A 21,966-nucleotide genomic window follows, 5' to 3' on the forward strand; every position below is an offset into this window, starting at 1 on the left:
TTGACATCAAACAAGGATCACTCTGAATGTGGCTGTGCAGTTGGTGTCATCTCTGCTTTGGAAGGACAGTGGAAGTCCTTCTCCCCCCTTTTCCCCGGCTTGGAGAATCCCCTGGGATCCCCCGTATCCTCCGCCCCATCTTATTTTTGAAATATTCTAGAAGGGGGAGGATTTCCTAATGTTCAGATGCCTTGACCCCTAGTCCCTCAGGACTTCTGTGTCCCGCCCAGTTGTTAATCTGCTTTTCTTGGATTGTTGCGGTCCCGTGATCTCTCCCGGACGGCGGTGGCCAACGTCCTTCCGGAGCAAGCCGCTGAGCTGAGGCCTCTGAGCGGCTCAGGTCGCGAATCCAGAACCTTCTGGATACACACAGCGCCTTCTCCATACAGCGCCCGACTAGAGGCCAGGAGATGCCCACCCGTCCCAGGAGGCCGCTCGACAGCTATCAGCTACTTCCGGACAGCAACCGGCCTCGCCATCTTGATCTGTTCTTGCATATTCAGAGCTATTACTGCATATTCATGACCAAGAATGGCCCCCGCACTCCCCCACTCCGGGAAGCCACTTGGGAGGATCCGACGGGCCCCGCCTCCTTCATTACCGAGTCTCAGAACAGACCATTTTCCAGCGTGGGGGATTATATTAATAAGAAACTTTAGCTAAAGATGAAACCGCAAGCCAAACTAGAATAAAACTGGCCTATATTTACCCTCGAATCTGTAAACCTTAAACCTCGGTGCTGGAGGGAGTAGCGAAGGGAGGCGGTGGGGTAAAAAAGTTCCCTTCCCCATCGTCGTTTCAAAAGGTCACCCAGCCAGGGAGCTGAGAAGCGACGAAAACGACTCGAGCGCGCGCCCCGTGCACGCCGGCGTAGGCGGCCCCGTAGCGCAAAGGAGGGCGGGAAAGGAAGGGGCGGGGGAAGCTGGGGCGAATCTATAAAAGGCGTCATTCGACCAGTTCTCTCCTCAGAAGCGCCGAGAGCGCGGCCGGGACGGTTGGAGAAGAAGGCGGCTCCCGGAAGGGGGAGAGACAAACTGCCGTAACCTCTGCCGTTCAGGAGCCCGGTTACTTATTTATTCGTTTCCCTTTTTCTTCTTCTTCCCCCGAAACCTTTTCCTTTCCCTTCCTCTTTTTTTTCTTTTTGGGAGACGGAAAAATCTCCTCAAAGGCGGAGGGGAGCTCCTTTCACTCCTTTTCGTTTCCCCGCCTCCTTCCCTCCCCCACCTTTCCCTCCTCCGGCTTTTTCCTCCCAACTCGGGGAGGTCCTTCCCGGCGGCCGCCCGGACGGGGTCTGAGCGCCTAGGTGGAGGCGGCGCAGGCTTTTTGTACTGAGGTTTGCGCCTGCGCAGCGCGCCTGCCTCCGCGATGCACGGGGGTGGCCCCCCCTCCGGGGACAGCGCATGCCCGCTGCGCACCATCAAGAGAGTGCAGTTCGGAGTCCTCAGTCCGGATGAACTGGTAAGCGGCTCTGCCCTCCCACTGCTCCTCCCTCCCGCATTGCGGGCGGGGCTTGACGATAGCCGTGGAAACTTGGCACTTCTCCTGCCCAAGGGGACCGGAAGGGTTAGTGGCGCCAAGGCAGTGCTGGGTCCAGCCTCGGCTAGCCAGAGTTAAATTTTCCTAGAGGGTCAGCAAGTTTAGTGTGTCCGAGCTGGGGGCCTGGCAACAGGAGGGCTTGGAGGGTGAGCAGGAGGGAGAGAAGGGGGGTGATAGGCTCCACACCGCAGTCACCAACGTTAAATGAGATGACACGAATGCTAAGAGGCCTTTACAAGTTTGGATGAGAAGTCGAGCCCCCAATATTTTTCCCTCCGCCTGCTACAAATGTTAACTGAGTAGCTGCTACGCAATAGGCCGAACAGATGCTGGGGATACAGAACTGAAAAAGACGAGGACCCTGTCTTCTAGAATCTAGAGCACTTTGAGAAGGGGCAGGGAAGACAGACAATAAACACGAATAAATGAACAAGATACTTCTGTTAAGGGCAAGTGCCTTGAATAAAGTGAAACGGTGTTATGCGATGGATGGTGAATGAAGTGAGGCTTCTTTAGATGGGGTGGTGTCAGGGTCTGGAGAGGCCTGGGATGACATTACCCGAATAATGAGAAGCAGCCAGTCTCCTAGGCCGTAGGTTCTTGGACAAGAGCTTTTCAGGCAGAAGAAAGAGTAAGTGCAAAGGGCCTGAGGGAGGGTGTGCCCTGGAAGCTGAAAAGTGACCAGGGTGGCTGGGGTTTAGTGGTGAGAAGGAGAGTGTTACTAAACCATTGCTGGAGATGCATGAGGTGGGGCAGGCCAGGTGGGATATTGTAAATCATGGTGAGGAATCCAGATTTCATTCTGTTTTCAATAGGAAGCTATTGGAGAATTTATAAGCAGGAGAGTGATAGCAAATTTACATTTAAAAAACAATGACTGGTTTGATTGTTCTATGAAGAACTGACTGGGGAGGAAGACTAAGAGTGGAAGCCGGAGGGATCAGGTAGGGAGGGCTATGGGTGAATCAGACTCCTTTGTGGAATGAACTGGAGGAAGCCAGTGAGCTGGAAAGAATGGAATTGAATAGCTCTGTGGATGGAGACAATTTTGCTAGAGGCAGGGGCTCAGCTATAGGAAAGCTGTGCCAGGAATTAGAATGTCCTGAACTCAGACCACACAGAATAAATTCCAGATGGAGTGAGGTTGACGTCTAAAAAGCAAAACTATAAAGCACTCAAAAAGTATAGACAGCTTTTGGGGGCTGTTACCAGGGGGAAAATGAGGAATGAGTGAATTATGGGTAAATTTTATTGAGTGCCTGTTATGTGATAGGCTCCCAGCTAAGCATTTTATCTACAAAGAAGAGCAAGGCAAACTGAAAAAATAAGAGCCACTTCTGTTTGTCAGCGACACCATGAACAGCTGAAAAACAGATTGGCAAACCGTATTTGCAACGTGACGGACAAGGTTAGGTTTCTTAATGTATAAGGAACACTTAGAAATCAGGAAGGCACAAATCTAGATAAAAGGATCAAGGTTACGAATAGGCAGTGCATAGAAGTACGACAAATGGCCAATAGAAATATTCAACTTACTAATAAAAAGTGCAAATTAAACACAAACTTTATTTTCTTACCTGATTTTTCCCTGTTGACAAAAGCACTGGGAAATAGGCATGCTTACACAATTTTTGGTAGGGATAGCTTGGTGTATAACCTTCTTGGAGGACAGTCTGACAGTGTGGATTGTTTAATATGCATATTATTTGGCCCAGGGCTGCACTTGTAAAAATTTATCCTTAAAGAAAAGACTATTAATGTCTCTCCTCAAGTATGCCCCTCCCCCAGCCTTGCCTGGTTCAGCAAGCAAGGGAGGGCTCCACAGTGCATCCAGAGGCTCCCGCCCTTAACCCCAAAGCCATCTTTTTGACTCTTCCCTTTCTCCCAGCCTCTGCTCAGTCTGTCCACCAGTCTGTTGGTTCTGCCTTTTAAAATGTGGTGGAATCCAGTCATTTATGACTGGCTCAGCCACCATGGTTCATCCCACTATCGTCTTTCCCATGGGGTGCCACGGTAGTCCCAGACCCTAGTTGTTTCTGTTAGAGTTTGCAGAGCAGCTAGAGAGATCTTTTCATGGCATCTCTCCCCTGCATGAAATTCTCTTCAAAGGATCCAGACTGCTTACTCTGTTCTGTGAGGTCCTGTGCTTTCTGACCCCTGCTGACCTCTCCATCTCATTCCCAATCTCCTTTTTGCTCTTAACGTCCCTGACCTGCTGGTTGATCCAGAACTAGGAGCTCATTCCTGCCTCAGGGATTTTATTATTCACTGTTCCTGCTGCTTAGAAAAGCATTGCTCAGACCTCTGCGGGTCTGTTCCTCTGTGTCAGTATGTTTTCTGCTCGGATGTCCTATCCTTAGCCGCTGTTCCCCAACCACCCTATTTAAGTAGCATCTTTTTGCATTCTCTAACCCCCAGTCTTGACTTTATTCTACTTCCTACTGGTCAGTACTTGAAAGGATTAGTTTTTTTGTTTCTTACTTCCTGAATAGAATATAAATTTCATGTAGAACTTTGTTATTCCCCTCTCTTCCTCCAGCATCTCAAATAGTGCCTGGCACATAATAGGCATGTAGTAAAAGTTACTCGAATAAATAGGTGAACGAATAGTTGGACAGGTACATAAAAATACACATAGAAGGATTTTTACTGCAACATTGTTTGTAAATGATACTGTTTGAAATTATAAGTCACGTAAGTATTTGCTACTAGGAATTCTATTTAACAAAACAGGGTTTATTATAATAGAACAAGACTCTCTTAATAGGTTAAGTCCCCTGACTCCCTATTTGCAAATTCCTGAGGCACCGCAGCACCCACAGGGATCCAGTGGGAGATTTTTAAATTTTCAGGAGAAGCAGAGCTCATCTGCTTGATGCCTTGGGAACCACTTGATTGGGGAGCTTTCTTTTCAGCATTGCTGCTAAGTCACTTCAGTCGTGTTCGACTCTGTGCGACCCCATAGACGGCAGCCTACCAGGCTCCTCTGTCCCTGGGATTCTCCAGGCAAGAACACTGAAGTGGGTTGCCATTTCCTCCTCCAATGTATGGAAGTGAAAAGTGAAAGTGAAGTCGCTCAGTCATGTCCCACTCTTAGCAACCCCAGGGATTGCAGCCTACCAGGCTCCTCCATCTATGGGATTTTCCAGGCAAGAGCACTGGAGTGGCTTGCCATTGCCTTCTCCCTTTCAGCATTAGATGGCGCCAGATCCCTTTCGATGACGTCATATCTGTGAAGCTGGGGTTTTAGCAGTTGCTAAATACTGGGCAAGAATCAGTGTGGAACCAGAGATAATAGTGGTATCTGACTCTAAGATTTGAGAAGTGCGGTGCGCAACAGGTGTCATAAGTAATTGTGGTTATTCTGGATAACCACATAACAAAACCAATAACATCAAATTGTTATTTTATAAATAAAAATGTTATTTTAATACATTAAAATTTGTCTCCGTTTTTGTGTATTGTTTTTTCAAAGGGCTGTTAAGCTGCTCTCATGTAAATCATTACTAGGTTGTTTGGATCCAGGTATTTAACAAGTGGATCTCTTTTGGCTGTGAGAGGTATTGAGGCAGTAAGGGCATTGTGAACGGCTAAAGTTTAGGAATCTGGAAAAAGGAAAAGGTTCCTCAACAGTGTGCACAATGAGGCTCTGTTTGTGGAAGAGTGGGAATATATTTGCAATTTTTAAAAAGCATGGAAGGCTGTTCACAAAATTTCACAGGCATCATCTCTGGTGTGTGGGCTTTTGCAAGACTGATTTTTGTCTGCAGGGCTTACCGGCTTACCATTTATATCATGCTTCGTGTTAGAGGGAATAACAAAGTTCCACTTAGGCCTGGAGAAGCCTCTTGGGGCGCAGATAGTATAAAAGGTAAAATGTTTTCCAGACGTCCTGACAGTAGTGTATGTGTTGAAATAGAGAGGGCTCTTAGGCTGACTGTAAGACACAGCAGTCTTTTCTGTTTGAGGAAGCTTTGGGCTGTTGTTGACAAGGGCTTCCCTGGTGGCTCAGAGGGTAAAGCGTCTGCCTGTAATGCAGGAGACCCGGGTTCAATCCCTGGGTCAGGAACATCCCCTGGAGAAGGAAATGGCAACCCACTCCAGTACTCTTGCCTGGAAAAACCCATGCAGCAGGTGTTCACTGAGCCCCTACCCTGTGCTGGTTCTTTTACTAAACAAATGAAACATGATCCTTGCCCTCAAGGATTACTGTCCAGAGGGAGAGACAGATATGTAAGCAAGTAATTAATGTTGGGCTGAGAACTTTGCTGGGGTGTAGATAAGGCTAGGAAGAGTTGAGAATGCTCTCTAAAGAGGTGACATTTGAACTGGGCCTTGAGAATAAGTTTGCTGGAAAGGAGAGCATGTGAAGAAAAGGAATTTTGAGAAATCTATTGTAGTTGGAGCAGAAGTGTTGAGCCTTTGGAAGTCAAACCTTTACCATATGGGCAGTGCGAACCGATAGATGAAGGATTGGGGGCTGAAGTCTTTTGTGTGTAATCCAAAATATAACTTAGGTAAAGGGGTTACTCCAGAACATTCCAGGACAGCCCCTGGTCCACTTTCAATGCCTGGGAGCAGAGGGAGTCTTTAGAAGGTGGCTGGTTTGGTGAGCGTGGACTTGGAGCAGAGGGAGGTGAAAAGCCTTGAGTGTGATTTCCTTTAGGTCTGTGTCTAGTGACCTCTGGAAGCCAGATTCAGGCCAGCTCCTGCTTCGTTGTGTTTCATTCTGTTGTGTGTCTCATGAGACACGATGCAGCTGATGGGGTCTGGCTTCGTGAATTTAGTCAGCACAGGACCTGTCTCCTTGAGGTTTCATCAGGTCACCTGGATGAGCATTGTGGATATTCAGAACCTCTTAGCCCTGTATCTGTAGACCACTACCCAGCAGTGGCTAATCAGATTTCATTATGAGAGGATCATTTGTTTAACTATAAGGGAACAGCTTTTCTCTTTTCAAGTTCTTTGAGGGCACTTCCCTGCAGTGGAGGGTCCTAAGCAGTTTAGTTCAGTTTCACATGATCCAGGAGAATAGAGGAATGCTACCTGCCCAAGAGATGCTTAGAATCTATGAGGAAGACAAACCCCAATAGATAACTTCATTGTGTTATGAGATGTGCAGTGATGGAGGGGTGTGGAAGCATGGGAGGGGCACCAGTCTGCCTGGGGAGGCTGTGTAAAGGCTTTCTGGAAGAAGCAGTGCCTGAGCTGAGTCTTTTATTATTTTAATTATTACTTTTTGGTCTTTGTTGCCGTGCACGCCCGGCAGCATGTGGGATCTTAGTTTCCCAACCAGGGATCGAACCCATGATCCCTGCATTGGAAGGTGAATTCTTAACCACTGGACTACCAGGGAAGTCCCTGTATCATATTTTAGATTCCACGTATGCGTGATATCATATGGTATTTGTCTTTCTGTGTTTGACCTCACTTGATATGATTATATTTAGGTCTATTCATGTTACTGCAAGTGGCATTATTTCGTTTTTCATAACTTAGTAATATTCCATTGTATATACGTATCACATCATCTTTAGCCATTCATCCGTTGGTGAGCGTTTAGGTTGTCTTGGCTGTGGTGAATCGTGCTCTGGGTGTCCTGGAGTCTAACTGCCTGTTTCCGCTGCAGTACCGTAGGCTGATGAGCAGGTCTGGAATCAGAGAGAGCCGAATTTGACTCCTGCTGGCTCCTTGAGATTGAGGCCTTGGGCAGTCACTTTATAGCCTCAGGTTGCTCATGGCAAAGAGCAGGAATTCACTAATAGCAGGTTCCTGGTTAGGGTTAGACAGCCACGGCACATTAGGCATGTTTAGTGCCTGGCACAAACTTGACACTCAAACTAGAAGCTTTTATTACATTCTTGAGTTCTTCTCTGTGGAAGTTTAGTGGACCAAAGCTTAACCAATTGTAAAGTTTCTGGTTTTCAGGGTGTGAAAAGTTGCCATGGGTTTCCTTGAATAGCTCAAAGCCGAAGTCTCTTCTCAAGTTGTACCTGTTTCCGAGCTCTGCCTTCTCGCCCTTTCCTCCACTGAATTGGTCCCATTGAGTCCTGGCTGTACCTTCCCCAGAATTCTCACCAAGGGCCAAAACCCTCAAGCCATCTCTTGAGGCTCCAGGGTTCACCCTGAAAATTTTCTGTGCTCCAGACAGTTTTCACCAACCCTTTGCTCTAGCGCCCCCTCCTTCTGTCTTATCCTAAAATGTCTGAATGTAGAAGGGGTTCAGGCTGGTCCAAGCCCTTGAGAAAGAGGAGGTGACAAGGATATAGGCAAAGAGTGCCTAACTTTAGGAGGTGAGGTTAGAGTTGACAAGGCATGTCTTGGGGCAGCATACCTGGGCTGTCAAGGTGTGGATGGTCATACGGGGAAGTTCCTGCCAGGGACCCCAATTCTGGCCTTGGTTTCAGCTTTGGGAAAGAAACAAGGCATTGATTTTTTCCCTATTCTTTCCCGCTTTGAAGCAGCTTTATTTCTTTTGCGGTTAAATTCTATGGATGACAGTGGCCTAGAATTCAACCCAGAGGAATGAATAGTGTGTGTGGAGCCCAGAGCTGCCCACACACTGGTCTGCATGCCCTGTCTCACTCAGAAGGTGACTGGAATGAGCTTCTGACTTGTGGTATTTGACTTTGGCATTTTCAGAATCAAATATCACACACACTGACCTCCCACTCCTCTCACTCCAAGCTAAACCTGCTCAGCTCTTTTGTAAGCAGTTGAGGGTCCTTTGAGGCCTCGGTATAGAGTTCATCAGCCATGAAATCTGAAAAGTAGGGATTCACTTTAGTACTGGCCTTTCTTTTCCACAGAAGCGAATGTCTGTGACAGAGGGCGGCATCAAATACCCAGAGACGACCGAGGGAGGCCGCCCCAAGCTCGGGGGGCTGATGGATCCGAGGCAGGGGGTGATTGAGAGGACGGGCCGCTGCCAAACGTGTGCAGGTGAGCGGCGGGGCGTCTGGCGTGGACCCTGGAGGGAGGGAGAGGCTTGCCTCACAGATAACTGGGGCTGAGCGTGGAAGCCTAGAGACCTGGTCTCTGAGGTGAGTGCTGGAAGGAACATGTCGCGTGTGTTTTCCCACAGGAAACATGACAGAGTGTCCTGGCCACTTTGGCCACATTGAGCTGGCCAAGCCTGTGTTCCACGTTGGCTTCCTGGTCAAGACCATGAAAGTTTTGCGCTGTGTCTGCTTCTTCTGCTCCAAGTTGCTTGTGGACTCTGTGAGTGGGAGACAGGCTCTGGCCAGGGGGAAGGGTTGCTGCTGGGTGGTGGGGAGGCAGGGGAGCAGCCCCAACTGACCCCACTCTGTCTGCTCTGTTCCCAGAACAACCCGAAGATCAAGGACATTTTGGCTAAGTCCAAGGGGCAGCCCAAGAAGCGGCTCACACACGTCTATGACCTCTGCAAGGGCAAAAACATCTGCGAGGGCGGGGAGGAGATGGACAACAAGTTTGGTGTGGAGCAGCCTGAGGGCGATGAAGATTTGACCAAAGAAAAGGTAGCTGGGGCTGCCCAGACTGTTGGGAGCGGGCGAGGGGCAGGGTGGTCTTGGAGGGGGAAAAGGGAGAAGGCAGCAGAAGCGGCAGGACCTGAAGGTCACAGAAGAGCGAGGGGCTGGCAAACCCACCCTCTGGGCTCTGATGGCCTCTCTGTCCCGTTGGTAGGGCCACGGTGGCTGCGGTCGGTACCAGCCCCGGATCCGGCGCTCCGGCCTGGAGCTATATGCAGAATGGAAGCATGTCAATGAGGACTCTCAAGAGAAGAAGATCCTGTTGAGCCCCGAGCGGGTGCATGAGATCTTCAAGCGCATCTCCGATGAGGAGTGCTTTGTCCTGGGCATGGAGCCGCGCTACGCCCGGCCTGAGTGGATGATCGTCACTGTGCTGCCCGTGCCCCCGCTCTCCGTGCGGCCTGCTGTCGTGATGCAGGGCTCTGCCCGCAACCAGGTCAGCAACTGTGGGGCCCCACTTCATAGCTAGGCTGGATATCTGGGCAAAGGTATGGGGGGGGGGGTGGGGGGAAGGTGTGCGGGGTGCCAGACAGATCATCCTGGCCTGAGGACACCTGCCACTTGCCGGCTGTATGACCTTTAGTGAGCCCCTTAAGCAGGTTAAAGCCCATCACGGTGCTCTGGATCTGTGAGCCGAGAGCCCAGAGCTGCCACCCAGGGTGGTGGTAGGGGGCAGGGGTGAGAGACACTGTATGCTGGCATGTGCAGGGTGGCTGGACGGTGACAGTGCTGACTTCTGCCTTAGGACGACCTGACCCACAAACTGGCCGACATTGTCAAGATCAACAATCAGCTTCGGCGCAATGAGCAGAACGGCGCAGCTGCCCATGTCATCGCCGAGGACGTGAAGCTCCTCCAGTTCCACGTGGCCACCATGGTGGACAATGAGCTGCCTGGCTTGCCTCGTGTGAGTCAGCAGGGTCCCCGCACCTGGAGCCTGGGAGAAAGGGGAGGGGGTCAGGGTGGGGGCCAGTGCTGAATGCCGGGGTGCCCCCCGCCCTTTGTCTCCTCACAGGCCATGCAGAAGTCTGGGCGTCCCCTCAAGTCCCTGAAGCAGCGATTGAAGGGGAAGGAAGGCCGTGTGCGTGGGAACCTGATGGGCAAGCGCGTGGACTTCTCAGCCCGCACTGTCATCACCCCCGACCCCAACCTCTCCATTGACCAGGTCGGCGTGCCACGCTCCATTGCTGCCAACATGACCTTTGCGGAGATTGTCACCCCCTTCAACATTGACAGGTGTGCTCAGTTCAGAAGCCCTGCCTGGAGGGGCCAGGAAGGCAGCGGTGCTCTCCCAGCTTCGAGAGAGCTTTGAAGTTGAGACGTTCAAGCGCCACTTGTAGCCTTGGGGGAGGAGTGACGACAGGGCTCTTTGGAGAGTGATTTATTCATTCCATTTCTCTCCCTAGACTTCAGGAACTAGTGCGCAGGGGGAACAGCCAGTACCCAGGAGCCAAGTACATCATCCGGGACAACGGTGATCGCATTGACCTGCGTTTCCACCCCAAGCCCAGTGACCTTCACCTGCAGACTGGCTACAAGGCATGTAATAGGCTGGGGGGTCTGGCTGGAATGGGCCAGCTGAGGCTATCCTGTTTATTAGAATCTGTCTTTTAAAAAGGCTCCTGCTATCCTAGGCAAGCTTGTAGCTGCCAGCTGCTGGCATTGGCAGTGAGGGTGGGGGTCATAAAAACCCACGAGTAGCATGAGGGACACACGGCAGGAAAGGGAGATTGGCGGGGGTGGGGGTGCGGGGTGCCTGGAGCAAAAGGTTTCATGGTCAGAGCACCTTGAGGTTTTGTCCCCCAGCGGACTTCCCTGAGGTTTGGGTACCGTGTCTTCGTTTTCTCTGATAACCTGGAATCTGGCCTAGGACCTGGCCCAGAGCAGGTGCTTAGTAAGCATTTTAAGTGAAATGACACCACAGCGCGCCTGTCTCGAGTATCTCAGGCCACTGTGACTTCACTCTTAGCACTCCTCCTTGACTGAGGTTTCTCCCGCCTCTCACCTCCCCAGGTGGAACGGCACATGTGTGATGGGGACATTGTTATCTTCAACCGGCAGCCAACTTTGCACAAAATGTCCATGATGGGTCATCGGGTTCGCATCCTGCCCTGGTCCACTTTTCGCTTGAATCTTAGGTCCGTCTGCCTGCTGAGTGAGGTGGTGGGTCTGGGCTGCTCCCTGGGTTTCACTGGAGCATCTCCCCGACTCACCCTCCTCATTCACTGTAGCGTGACAACTCCATACAATGCTGACTTCGACGGGGATGAGATGAACTTGCACCTGCCACAGTCCCTGGAGACGCGGGCTGAGATCCAGGAGCTGGCCATGGTGCCACGCATGATTGTCACCCCCCAGAGCAATCGTCCGGTCATGGGCATTGTGCAGGACACATTGACTGCAGTGCGCAAATTCACCAAGAGGGATGTCTTCCTGGAGCGGGTGTGTGATCTGGGACAGGTGGAGGTGTGGAGAACCTGACCTGGGTGGGCAGGGCCCAGCACAGCAATGACGGGGGAAGGGCAGTGACCTGCTGATTTGCTATGCACTGTCCTGTATGTGTGCAAAAGGCAATGGCACCCCACTCCAGTACTCTTGCCTGGAAAATCCCATGGATGGAGGAGCTTGGTAGGCTGCAGTCCATGGGATCACTAAGAGTCGGACACGACTGAGCTACTTCACTTTCACTTTTCACTTTCATGCATTGGAGAAGGAAATGGCAACCCACTCCAGTGTTCTTGCCTGGAGAATCCCAGTAACCGGGGAGCCTGGTGGGCTGCTGTCTATGGGGTCGCACAGAGTCGGACAGGACTGAAGCGGCTTAGCAGCAGCAGCAGCAGCAGACCTGTATGTGAGACAATGGAAGGGAACGGGCTTAGCAAAGATCAAGGCCAAAAACAGTGTATCGCCTTAGCTCCATGTTTAGTTCCTTAAAATGTCGTGTAATTTCAGATATCCTCTGGAAAGTAAAGGCAAAGAGAGAAATAAGACTTTGTTAAAGTTCTATTTCTTTTTCTTTTGTCTTTATTTTCTAATTATTAAAAGTAGTTTGTAGTTACTGTTTAAAGAAAAGACTCTGAAATTTTGAACTATCACAGCGAATTTTTTCAGTGAAAGTTTGGCAGAGACTTCTTTGCCACTTTTTGCCTCTAAAATCTGGCTTTCCCCCTTTGGCAGGGAGGCCTCCCCTGGCATTCACAAGCGTGGACGCCTGCAGTTCTGACTTCTGTCTCTCTTATTCTTTTCCTCCCAGGGGGAGGTGATGAACCTTCTGATGTTCCTCTCCACGTGGGATGGGAAGGTCCCACAGCCAGCCATCCTGAAGCCCCGGCCCCTGTGGACGGGGAAGCAGATCTTCTCCCTCATCATACCTGGCCACATCAACTGTATCCGCACCCATAGCACCCACCCCGATGATGAGGACAGTGGCCCTTACAAGCACATCTCTCCCGGGGACACTAAGGTGGGGCCTGGCTTCCTGATGCAACGGGCAGGGCTTCAGACCCGGGAGCACCAGCAGGGGCCGTGAACGGTGCTCTCTCTGCAGGTGGTGGTGGAGAATGGCGAGCTGATCATGGGCATCCTGTGTAAGAAGTCTTTGGGCACATCGGCCGGCTCCCTGGTCCACATCTCTTACCTTGAGATGGGTCACGACATCACTCGCCTCTTCTACTCCAACATTCAGACTGTCATCAACAACTGGCTCCTCATTGAGGGCAAGTCTAGGGCTCCACCGAGTTCTGTCTACAAATCCTGTCCCTCTCACTGCTGACTGCTCTTCTCCCCTCCCCTTCTCTTCCCTCCTTGGCTTTGGTTCCCTCTATCTATGCTCTTGGCTGTGAGTCCGTCTCATGTTTCTTGGGAACCCAAAGAAGGTGTTGCTGATGCTTCTCCTCATTTCCAGGTCATACCATTGGCATTGGGGACTCCATCGCTGATTCTAAGACTTACCAAGACATTCAGAACACGATTAAGAAGGCCAAGCAGGATGTAATAGAGGTGAGAGCGGAGGCTGGGTAGAGGCTGAACCAGGGCCTCCCAGTGGCTTTGAACTGAGGAGGAGTGACAGGGACACGGGGCTGGGAGGGACAGGGACCAGCAGAGGTCAATGTCCCCCTGAGAGTTGCGTCTCCTTCTTTGCACCAGGTCATTGAGAAGGCACATAACAATGAGCTGGAGCCCACGCCAGGGAACACCCTGCGGCAGACATTTGAGAACCAGGTGAACCGCATTCTCAACGATGCCCGAGACAAGACCGGCTCCTCTGCCCAGAAATCACTGTCTGAATACAACAACTTTAAGTCTATGGTCGTGTCTGGGGCCAAAGGTTCCAAGATCAACATCTCCCAGGTAAGGAGCCTTTTTTCCAGCAGAGGGTCCCTTGGAGGTGGGAGGAGGAATGGAGGGGTGTGCTGTTAGGGCGATGCATGGAGAAACTCGAGGGAGGGGATGCAGCCCAGCTTTTCTGTCCCCCAGGTCATTGCTGTCGTTGGGCAGCAGAACGTGGAGGGCAAGCGGATCCCATTTGGATTCAAGCACCGGACCCTGCCTCACTTCATCAAAGATGACTATGGGCCTGAGAGCCGAGGCTTTGTGGAGAACTCCTACCTGGCTGGCCTCACGCCCACCGAGTTCTTCTTCCATGCCATGGGGGGCCGTGAGGGGCTGATCGACACAGCTGTCAAGACTGCTGAGACTGGTGAGGCCCCAACCACCAGCCAGTCCCAGGGAGGAGCCCAGGCGGAGAAAGCCTTGGGGGTTTGAGTGGGGTTCTCAGGCTGAAGTCTTCAGTCTCCAGGGAAGTCATTTTGGCCTCTCTGGAAAGAGCAGAGACTGAAGGTCAAGAGTTAAGCAGACCTGGCTGTGCTGGGGCATTCCATGTCATGGGGATGGAGCCTGAGGCTCTCTGCTCCTGACCAGTCATGTGGGGATGGTTCCTCGGGGTCTCTACTGGGCCCTGGTTGCATCTGGTGGTGGTGGGCATGGCTTTCCCTGAGGGGCCACCGGCTGGCTCCCTTGAGCACCAGAGTGGCCAGCAGCACTCTTCCTAAGGTAGAGAGGCTCCTGTTCTTGCTCTGGGTCCCTCAGTTGATTCTCTGCTCCTAGGGTACATTCAGCGGCGGCTGATAAAGTCCATGGAGTCGGTGATGGTGAAGTACGACGCCACCGTGCGCAACTCCATCAATCAGGTGGTGCAGCTGCGCTATGGCGAGGATGGCCTGGCGGGCGAGAGTGTCGAGTTCCAGAATCTGGCCACCCTCAAGCCTTCCAACAAGGCTTTTGAGAAGAAGTGAGGAGGCTGCTGGCGGGTGGTTGTTGCCCCTGGGGCTCAAGGCCAGGGTTGTAGGAGTCCCTGTCTCCCCCTGAAACCCCCCAAGGTGAGATCACCTGGACGGTATCTTGCAGTGAACCGTTAACCTTATCATGCTCCTTCCCCACCTCTGTGGCAGCAGCCACGTGATGGGAGAGGGTGGACAGAGAGCTGAGACTTCGGGGCTTGGTGTTGGTACAGAGCAAGCCTAGAGGGCGGGCACATGCTCAGGGCTGCTAGAGGGCCTTGGCTTTGGATCTCGTTTCCCTCCCAAGATTCTTCACAGCCTGGTCCATAGGAGGAGTCACACCCTGTTCTGGCTGGGATCTTCACCTTGATTCCACCCCTGCCACCTGCAGGTTCCGCTTTGATTACACCAATGAGAGGGCCCTGCGGCGCACCCTGCAGGAAGACCTAGTGAAGGATGTGCTCAGCAACGCACACATTCAGAATGAGCTGGAACGAGAATTTGAGCGGATGCGAGAGGACCGGGAGGTGCTCAGAGTCATCTTCCCAACTGGTGACAGCAAGGTGCGTGTGGTCACGAAGGGCTAGGCTGGAGAGGGGCTGGCCCTGCACAGCTGGCCCTGACTTGGGATCCTGCCTCCCTGCCCTCCTGCCCTAGGTTGTCCTCCCCTGCAACCTTCTGCGCATGATCTGGAACGCTCAGAAGATCTTCCACATCAACCCTCGCCTTCCCTCTGACCTGCACCCCATCAAGGTGGTAGAGGGTGAGTAGCTGCCATGGAGCCACCAGGCCAGGCTCTGCTGGCAAGTCCTGGTCTACAAGCTCTTTATCTCTTGCTTGGCCCCCAGGCGTCAAGGAGTTGAGCAAGAAGCTGGTGATTGTGAATGGGGATGACCCCCTGAGCCGGCAGGCCCAGGAGAACGCCACCTTGCTCTTTAACATCCACCTGCGGTCCACGCTGTGTTCTCGCCGCATGGCCGAGGAATTCCGGCTCAGTGGAGAGGCTTTCGACTGGCTGCTTGGAGAGATCGAGTCCAAGTTCAACCAAGCCATTGTGAGTCCTGTACTCCTCACCCCAGCCTCAGTTCTCTCTTTTGACCTGTTGACTTCTCTGGGCTGTGAGAACCTCCCACCTCTGCCCACAGCTGCCTGATAGAGTTCTCCTTCATTGAGACACTGCTGTGAACCAGGTCCTGTGTTGGGGGCTTTATTCCTGTATTTCTCAGGAGTCTTAAGATGACCCTCATAGAGGAGGGGTTGTTGGTGTTAGTTCCATGTTGCAGAGATAGCTGCTGAGCCTTGAAGAGGTAAATGCATAAAAGATGCTCAACATGATCAGTCATCAGGGAAATGCAACTCAGAACCACAGTGAGATTCTACTTCATGTCCGCAGGATGACTGAAAGAAAAAGTAAACAAGTGTTGGTGAGGGTGGTGGAGAAATTGGAGCTCTCGTACATTTCTGGAGGGGTGTTGCAACTGCTTTGGAAAATGTCTGGCAGTTTCTCTAGAGTTTAAACATAGAGTTACCATCTGACCCAGCAATTTTATTCCCAGGAGCAACCCCAAGAAGCATGTGTCCACACTAAAACCTGTTGCAGGTGTTCACAGCAGTTTATTCATAGTAGCCAAGCAATGGAAACAACCTAAATGTGCCTCCATTGATGAAGAATAAACAAGACAAGAGCATGTTATTTTGTGATAAAGTAATAAGCTGTCAAGCCGTAAAAAGATTATGATCAACCTTAAAGAATAGTATTACTAAGGAAGAAAGCCTGTTTGAAAAGGCTACATACTATATGATTCCAATTAAAAGATTATCATTTATGGTATGTGATTAAAAGACTGTTATCAAGTGAATATTTACCTCAGTTTTGATAAGCACTGCATGCTAATTGTGAGGTAAATATTCACTTGATAAAAACAAAGGTTTTAGATGGCATCGTCCCTTTTCCTGGGTGTGCAGCCCATTGGCCACTGAATGGTGTATGTAAATGGAAATGCTGTCTGAGGAAGGGGATGATCAAATAGACTCTGATCTTTAAGTCTCTCCCTTTTCCAAATGCTTCTGTCCAGCCCTGACAGCACCTCACTTCTGTTTACCGGGGGTGGTAGAGTGGGGTAGGCAGGCGGATTTGCTCTTCTGAGAGCAGCTCTTCTTTCTCCCCATCATCCCCAGGCCCATCCGGGGGAAATGGTGGGAGCTCTGGCTGCACAGTCCCTCGGAGAACCTGCCACCCAGATGACCTTGAACACCTTCCACTATGCTGGTGTGTCCGCCAAGAACGTGACTCTGGGTGTGCCCCGACTTAAGGAGCTCATCAACATTTCCAAGAAGCCAAAGACCCCCTCACTTACCGTCTTCCTGCTGGGCCAGTCTGCTCGAGATGCAGAGAGAGCCAAGGTGGGACTTGGGTAATGGGTTTCTGGGTGGGAGGAGGAGGGGACCCCTTCCTTTCAATGAGGGTGTGGAATTCCCTCTCCAGAGGGGTTTGAGAGGCCTTCGGAGCCACCTGAATGTCAAGAATCCCTCTTTCCTCCAGGATATTCTGTGCCGCTTGGAACACACAACATTGAGGAAGGTGACCGCCAACACGGCCATCTACTATGACCCCAACCCCCAGAGCACAGTGGTGGCCGAGGATCAGGAGTGGGTGAATGTCTATTATGAGATGCCTGACTTTGATGTGGCCCGAATCTCCCCCTGGCTTTTGCGAGTGGAGCTGGACCGGAAGCACATGACTGACCGGAAGCTGACCATGGAGCAGATTGCGGAAAAGATCAATGCTGGTGAGGCCAGGAAGTCCTGCCTGGGCTCCCCTCGCTCCCCATCCTGTCCCTGCGCTCTCATCCCAGACATGCCGCCCATACCCACCAACTTTCAGGCACTGGTTCTACTTCCCCAGGGCACCTCTGTTCCAGGTCCCTTCTGCGCTGCCTTTTCCTCCTCATGCTTTCCCCACCCTCCTTCTAGAAGGGTTCTGTGAGGAGGGGGAAGCCAGAGGAGAGCCTGCTGGGGAGCACTGTGGGCACCGCAAGTGGCCATAGCCCTCCAGCTGCCGTCTGCCTCTCTCACTCTCCTCAGGCTTCGGTGACGACTTGAACTGCATCTTTAACGATGATAACGCAGAGAAGCTGGTGCTCCGGATCCGCATCATGAACAGTGATGAAAACAAGATGCAAGAGGTAAAGGGGACCCAGGCAGAAACTTTGTGTCAGACACGGAAAACCATTAAATCTGGTTCCTGACCATGGAAATTAAAATGAAGGCAGCACTGAGTGCCAGCCACACCATCTGGAGATGGAGGGTGGCTAACAATGATTTTCAAAAGTTCTAGCAGCAAAAAATCTATCCAGTGTGAAATAGTGCCACATGGATAAACAGCTGGTGTTGATGTTGGGGTGTCCCCGTAGCCCGGTCACCTGGCTGTCTCCTCTCTGAGGGCAGGTCAGACAGTAGGAACGGCTGCATCCTTGGGAAGGTGGGGTAACAGTGCCTATAACGAGACCCAGGAAAATGCTCGACCAGTGAGTTCAGTCCTGGGCATGGCTTCTGAAACATTGTTCGGCAGATGTGGATGCCTGGCGATTTTAATAATAAAAGCTCAGAGCTTCATATGAACTGGCAGAGAGTGGATAACACGTGGATGCATCTTGAGCGAGGACTATACACCTCTGTTCCATGGGGTCACACGTGAAGGCATTGGTGGGTGGGTGGTGGGTGTGCGACAAGGACCAGGACAAGAGTGGAGGCGCCATGTGCTTGGTTCCCGCCCTGGGAGTGCCCAGAGGGTGGGAATGGTGTCAGGCTGGAGGAGTGTAGCTGTCTTCTCTGAGGTTTCTTTAAATACCATGGTAAAAACATGTTAGAAAGTAACCTTATTGGAAGGAAGCAGGTAGGTCTGGGCCAGGCCCAGCTCTGTAGCTCAGGCTGTGGTCCGGGGTGAGGCCGGGGGAGCCGGAGGATTCTCAGAGGGCTGACTCGGCTTCTGCTGCAGGAGGAAGAGGTGGTGGACAAGATGGATGACGACGTCTTCCTGCGCTGCATCGAGTCCAACATGCTGACGGACATGACCCTGCAGGGCATAGAGCAGATCAGCAAGGTCAGCCAGCCATGCCCACTGCACGTCCACCCCTGCACCCTCCTCCCACCGCCCCCCGCCCAGCCTGAGCCTGCTCTGCCCCTTGCCAGGTGTACATGCACTTGCCACAGACTGACAACAAGAAGAAGATCATCATCACAGAGGACGGGGAGTTCAAGGCCCTGCAGGAGTGGATCCTGGAGACGGACGGTGTGAGCCTGATGCGCGTGCTGAGTGAGAAGGATGTGGACCCTGTGCGCACCACATCCAACGACATCGTGGAGATCTTCACGGTGAGCCCCTGCAAGCCGGTACCCTGCCGTCTCTGGACCCCCTGGGTCTCGGGCAGTGGTTGTGGTCCATGCTCTCCCTTCAGGGCATTTCTCTGATCTGGTTGTTTCATGCCTGAATCCACTTTTGCATTTGGGCTTCATGGACTCCTGACTGGATCTGGGTGCTGGGAGCAGTGGGTGGGGAGCAGAGTTAGCGGGTCTTGAGGCTTCCCCTGCATCTGCACGCCAGGTGCTGGGCATTGAGGCTGTACGGAAGGCCCTGGAGCGGGAGCTGTACCACGTCATCTCCTTCGACGGCTCCTACGTCAATTACCGGCACTTGGCTCTCCTGTGTGATACCATGACCTGTCGTGGCCACTTGATGGCCATCACTCGCCATGGAGTCAACCGCCAGGACACTGGACCTCTCATGAAGTGCTCCTTTGAGGAAACGGTACGAGAGATGTGCTGAGTAGTAGGTGGGGAGGAGGGCCTCCTTGGCTGAGTGATGGGCCTTGGTGCGGTTTTTCTTCTGTTGGGTGGGACGTGGGGGGTGGGGTGTGACAGCGTGTCCCCTCTTCCGAGGTTTAGGTGGACGTGCTCATGGAAGCAGCTGCGCACGGAGAGAGTGACCCCATGAAGGGGGTGTCCGAGAACATCATGCTGGGCCAGCTGGCTCCAGCTGGCACCGGCTGTTTTGACCTCCTGCTCGATGCAGAGAAGTGCAAGTACGGCATGGAGATCCCCACCAATATCCCAGGCCTGGGGGCTGCCGGACGTGAGTATGAGGGTCTGCGAGGTGGAGGTGGGAGCGGGGAGGCCTTGGGTGGGAGGGCAGCCAGGCCCCGGGTGTTCTTCTTTACGAGTCACCACGTGCCTCTCTGCAGCCACCGGCATGTTCTTCGGCTCGGCCCCCAGTCCCATGGGAGGAATTTCTCCAGCCATGACACCCTGGAACCAGGGTGCAACCCCAGCCTACGGCGCCTGGTCCCCCAGTGTTGGTGAGTGGCCGCCTGGAAAGACAGCCCTCTGGGTGGTTCAGAGGGTGGATGGGCTGGACTCATGAGGGGTTCCCATGTGGGGTGCTGGGGGTCCTGGAGCTCTGGGAAGGTGTGGGGCTCCAGCTCTGGTTTTAACAAACGTCTCTCTCTTTGCAGGGAGTGGGATGACCCCGGGAGCAGCAGGCTTCTCTCCCAGTGCTGCCTCAGATGCCAGCGGGTTCAGCCCTGGCTATTCCCCGGCCTGGTCTCCCACACCAGGCTCCCCGGGCTCCCCAGGCCCCTCAAGCCCGTATATCCCCTCACCAGGTGAGTGGTCCTTGTCTGTCAAGGCCAAGTTCATTTTCTCCTTGGCCTTGGCTTCTGGATGAATCTCTCATCACTTAACACCTCTCTGCTTCTCTCCCACAGGGGGTGCCATGTCTCCCAGCTACTCCCCGACATCACCTGCCTATGAGCCCCGCTCCCCTGGAGGCTACACACCCCAGAGTCCCTCTTATTCCCCCACTTCCCCTTCCTACTCCCCTACTTCTCCATCCTACTCTCCAACCAGCCCCAACTACAGCCCCACGTCACCCAGCTACTCCCCGACCTCTCCCAGCTACTCCCCGACCTCTCCCAGCTACTCACCCACGTCTCCCAGCTACTCACCCACTTCCCCAAGCTACTCGCCCACCTCGCCCAGCTACTCACCCACATCACCCAGCTACTCACCCACCTCTCCCAGCTACTCGCCCACCTCGCCCAGCTACTCGCCCACCTCGCCCAGCTACTCGCCCACCTCGCCCAGCTACTCGCCCACCTCGCCCAGCTACTCACCGACATCTCCAAGCTATTCACCAACATCGCCAAGCTACTCTCCAACTTCTCCAAGTTACTCACCCACCAGTCCTAACTATTCTCCAACCAGTCCCAATTACACCCCGACGTCACCCAGCTATAGCCCAACGTCACCGAGCTACTCACCTACCAGTCCCAACTACACACCAACAAGCCCCAACTACAGCCCAACCTCTCCAAGCTACTCTCCAACTTCACCCAGCTACTCCCCAACCTCGCCAAGCTACTCTCCTTCAAGCCCACGATACACACCACAGTCTCCCACCTACACCCCCAGCTCGCCCAGCTACAGCCCCAGCTCGCCCAGCTACAGCCCGACTTCACCAAAGTACACCCCAACCAGTCCTTCCTATAGCCCCAGCTCACCAGAGTACACCCCCACCTCCCCCAAGTACTCACCTACCAGCCCCAAATATTCACCCACCTCCCCCAAGTACTCACCTACCAGCCCTACCTACTCACCCACCACCCCAAAATACTCACCCACATCGCCTACTTACTCACCAACCTCTCCTGTCTACACCCCAACCTCCCCCAAGTATTCACCCACTAGCCCCACCTACTCCCCCACCTCCCCCAAGTACTCGCCCACCAGCCCCACCTACTCCCCCACCTCCCCCAAAGGCTCTACTTACTCGCCCACCTCCCCTGGCTACTCGCCCACCAGCCCCACCTATAGCCTCACCAGTCCAGCCATCAGCCCGGATGACAGTGATGACGAGAACTGAGGGTGAGCTGTGCGCAGCGGCACCTGGCTAGGTGGAGGGCGGCCTCGAGGTACCCTGCCGCTCTGCTCCCCTGTGGGTTACAGCCCCAGTCTGGCTCCCTTGTACATAGCTCCTTGTGACCGTCCCCTGTTGAGGCTCCAGGCCCACTTCTGCTGGGGCTTTTGTTTTGTTCTCTACTTGTGCTATCTCAGAACCCACTCACCTTCTGTGGTGGTCTCCTTCCTGCCCCACTACCCCAGGCCTGTCCCCAGATCAGACATCCTCGCTGTGGCTTGACTGGGGATAAAGGATATTTTCACTTCTTAGGGGTAGGTCCAGCTCTGGGTCGTCACATCTGATCCTCGGGAAGAACAAAGCGAAAGCTGCCTCTTGTCTGTTATTTTATTTTTTGAACTTTAAATAAAGTTTACTAGTTTTGACCAAAAGTGTGTCTGTTGAGTGGTTTAGCAGGAGACAAGAACACCTAGGCTCGACTTCCTGCCTGGGCTGCTGTTGCATTTCCAGTGTCGAGGCTGATCCCCGCTAGTGGCCAGTGGCAGGAACCGTGCACAGACAGTACATTCGTTTACCAAATGAACTGCACGGCAGGCATTGCTCTGTCTTGGCTTTGGGGTCGAACAAATAGGCCTCGTCCTGCTTTAAAACAACATTGACATAACATCTTTTCCAGCAGTTCTACTGATTGTCATATTGTATGGGCTTCCCTGGTGGCTCAGTGGTA

At 52.8% G+C, this 21,966-nt stretch overlaps 1 protein-coding gene across 1 annotated transcript; it reads left to right on the forward strand.

Moving 5' to 3' along the window:
* The first annotated feature begins 1,010 nt into the window (after positions 1-1,010).
* Positions 1,011-21,647, forward strand: POLR2A (RNA polymerase II subunit A). Its single transcript, XM_068979155.1, has 29 exons — positions 1,011-1,458; positions 8,346-8,478; positions 8,621-8,757; positions 8,862-9,035; positions 9,202-9,483; positions 9,793-9,954; positions 10,063-10,283; positions 10,454-10,586; positions 11,061-11,185; positions 11,279-11,489; positions 12,301-12,510; positions 12,595-12,763; positions 12,952-13,046; positions 13,194-13,397; positions 13,524-13,746; positions 14,154-14,337; positions 14,718-14,889; positions 14,984-15,089; positions 15,175-15,380; positions 16,505-16,729; positions 16,869-17,115; positions 17,411-17,511; positions 18,324-18,428; positions 18,518-18,700; positions 18,930-19,133; positions 19,271-19,457; positions 19,567-19,680; positions 19,837-19,986; positions 20,089-21,647. Exons 1-29 carry the CDS (start codon positions 1,366-1,368, stop codon positions 21,243-21,245), a joined length of 5,913 nt encoding a protein of 1,970 aa, XP_068835256.1. The 5' UTR covers positions 1,011-1,365; the 3' UTR covers positions 21,246-21,647.
* The last annotated feature ends 319 nt before the right edge of the window (positions 21,648-21,966 follow it).

This window comes from Capricornis sumatraensis, chromosome 8, assembly GCF_032405125.1.
Source record: "Capricornis sumatraensis isolate serow.1 chromosome 8, serow.2, whole genome shotgun sequence".
In the NCBI taxonomy this organism is placed as follows: Eukaryota; Metazoa; Chordata; class Mammalia; order Artiodactyla; family Bovidae; genus Capricornis; species Capricornis sumatraensis.

Coding starts and splice junctions, on each gene's coding strand:
- POLR2A (XM_068979155.1), top strand. CDS start 1,366: ATGCACGGGGGTGGCCCCCCCTCCGGGGACAGCGCATGCCCGCTGCGC. Junction 15,090..15,174: donor CCCCATCAAGGTGGTAGAGG/GTGAGTAGCTGC, acceptor CTTGGCCCCCAG/GCGTCAAGGAGTTGAGCAAG. Junction 17,512..18,323: donor ATGAAAACAAGATGCAAGAG/GTAAAGGGGACC, acceptor CTTCTGCTGCAG/GAGGAAGAGGTGGTGGACAA.